This window comes from Austrofundulus limnaeus, unplaced genomic scaffold (assembly GCF_001266775.1).
Source record: "Austrofundulus limnaeus strain Quisiro unplaced genomic scaffold, Austrofundulus_limnaeus-1.0 Scaffold557, whole genome shotgun sequence".
Lineage (NCBI taxonomy): Eukaryota > Metazoa > Chordata > Actinopteri > Cyprinodontiformes > Rivulidae > Austrofundulus > Austrofundulus limnaeus.
The window spans coordinates 57,345-59,226 of record NW_013952959.1 but is presented as its reverse complement, the minus strand read 5'-3'; the positions used below and the strand labels follow the sequence as shown (position 1 = coordinate 59,226).

General features: G+C 40.6%; 1 protein-coding gene across 1 annotated transcript in view; it reads right to left on the bottom strand.

Moving 5' to 3' along the window:
• Positions 1–696: 696 nt before the first annotated feature.
• The window catches only part of LOC106530771 (cleavage and polyadenylation specificity factor subunit 3), a gene marked incomplete at its 3' end in the record, with an annotated part of 10,382 nt that continues 9,196 nt past the window's right edge, over positions 697–1,882 (bottom strand). The window contains 4 exon segments of the mRNA XM_014026470.1: positions 697–793; positions 871–937; positions 1,017–1,104; positions 1,178–1,272. Coding sequence (XP_013881924.1) covers positions 697–793; positions 871–937; positions 1,017–1,104; positions 1,178–1,272 — 347 coding nt within the window.

Below are 1,882 nucleotides of genomic sequence, written 5' to 3'. Positions count from 1 at the left end.
AAACCTGGTTAAAGTCAGGTTAGTTTAAACCTGAATAAAGTCAGGTTAGTTTAAACCTGAATAAAGTCAGGTTAGTTTAAACCTGAATAAAGTCAGATTAGTTTAAACCTGAATAAAGTCAGGTTAGTTTAAACCTGAATAAAGTCAGGTTAGTTTAAACCTGAATAAAGTCAGGTTAGTTTAAACCAGTTCAAAGTCAGATTAGTGTAAACCTGATTAAAGTCAGGTTGTTTTAAACCTGGTTAAAGTCAGTTTAGTTTAAACCAATTTAAAGTCAGATTAGTTTAAACCAGTTTAAAGTCAGATTAGTTTAAACCTGATTAAAGTCAGGTTAGTTTAAACTAGTTTAAATTAAGGTTAGTTTAAACTAGTTTAAATTAAGGTTAGTGTAAACCTGATTAAAGTCAGATTAGTTTAAACCAGTTTAAAGTCAGGTTAGTTTAAACCTGTTTAAACCTGATTAAAGTCAGGTTAGTTTAAACCAGTTTAAAGTCAGATTAGTTTAAACCTGATTAAAGTGAGGTTAGTTTAAACTAGTTTAAAGTCAGGTTAGTTTAAACTAGTTTAGTCAGGTTAGTTTAAATAAAAACTAATAAATAACCGAACAATTGAACTACATCCAGAAAAACTTCCACGTTCTGTTTTTAATTAAATAACTCAGAGAGGCACCTGACTCCGCCCACTTATCATACTCACTCTGGTCTCTGGGTCAACCGTCGCTGTGGCTCCACCCACTGTCACACACAAGTTCTTACTGTCTTTGAAGTCCACACAGTTTTCCCCAAACATGTCCCTGCAACACAACACAGTCTCATTAAATAGAAGGCTTTTATTTTGAAAATAACTGTGTATGTGTGTGCTCGCACTCACTGCAGCATGAGCTCCAGCCGCTCCATAAACACCTCCATGTCGAAGGCTTCCCTCTTGCCTTCCAGAACTGAAACAAACAAACAAGAGTCAGAAATTCCAGAGTCCTTGAACGCACTGTGGCAGGGTGTCATGTTGCATTTACTGACACTTCTGAGCTTTGGGGTTAGACTGGACTTCCAGGACCACGGTGGCGACGGCATCGGCGTACATGTCGTTGAGCGGGTTGGCGAGCCACTGAGGAAATAAAAGTTTTAGTTTAATATTTGGTTTTCATTCTGTACAACAACAACAACAACGTGTGTCTGACCTCCAGCAGCACCATGCCGGCTTCATGAACCAGAGTGACGCTCTGAAAGATCCTCACAGTGATTTTCTCTGCCCCCTCCACCTGCTGCACATCACCTGTACACACAAACACAACACGTTCCATAAACAACACAACACACCAATGAAGCTGAGGTTGTTTTTGTTGATCGTCTTCGTTAACTTACATCACGTAAAAATAATCTGAGTCTGTAAGATTCTTTAAACATCAGAGTTCAGAACATGAAAACGATCACTTCCTTCTGTAAAACTAAAAGCTGACGTTTGTCGAGTCGTGAAGAAAACATTCTTCACTTGGACTGAACCGAACCGACTCAGTGGGGTCAAAGGTCAACTGGGGTCAGTTTTTATTTACCTGCCAGGTTCTTCAGCTGACTGACGAGCAGAGAGATGGGTCCAGAGAACGGGATGGCCTGAGTCTGGGTCACGGTGCCGACAGACAGATCTGTGTAGTCTGAAGAGAGGAGCAGAGACAAACTGTCAGGACGGAGGGCCCTGAACGCAACGAACGCAACACAGTTTAAAAACACAGGGCCCTGAACACAACACAGTTTAAAAACAGAGGGCCCTGAACGCAACACAGTTTAAAAACACAGGGCCCTGAACGCAACACAGTTTAAAAACACAGGGCCCTGAACGCAACACAGTTTAAAAACACAGGGCCCTGAACGCAACACAGTTTAAAAAC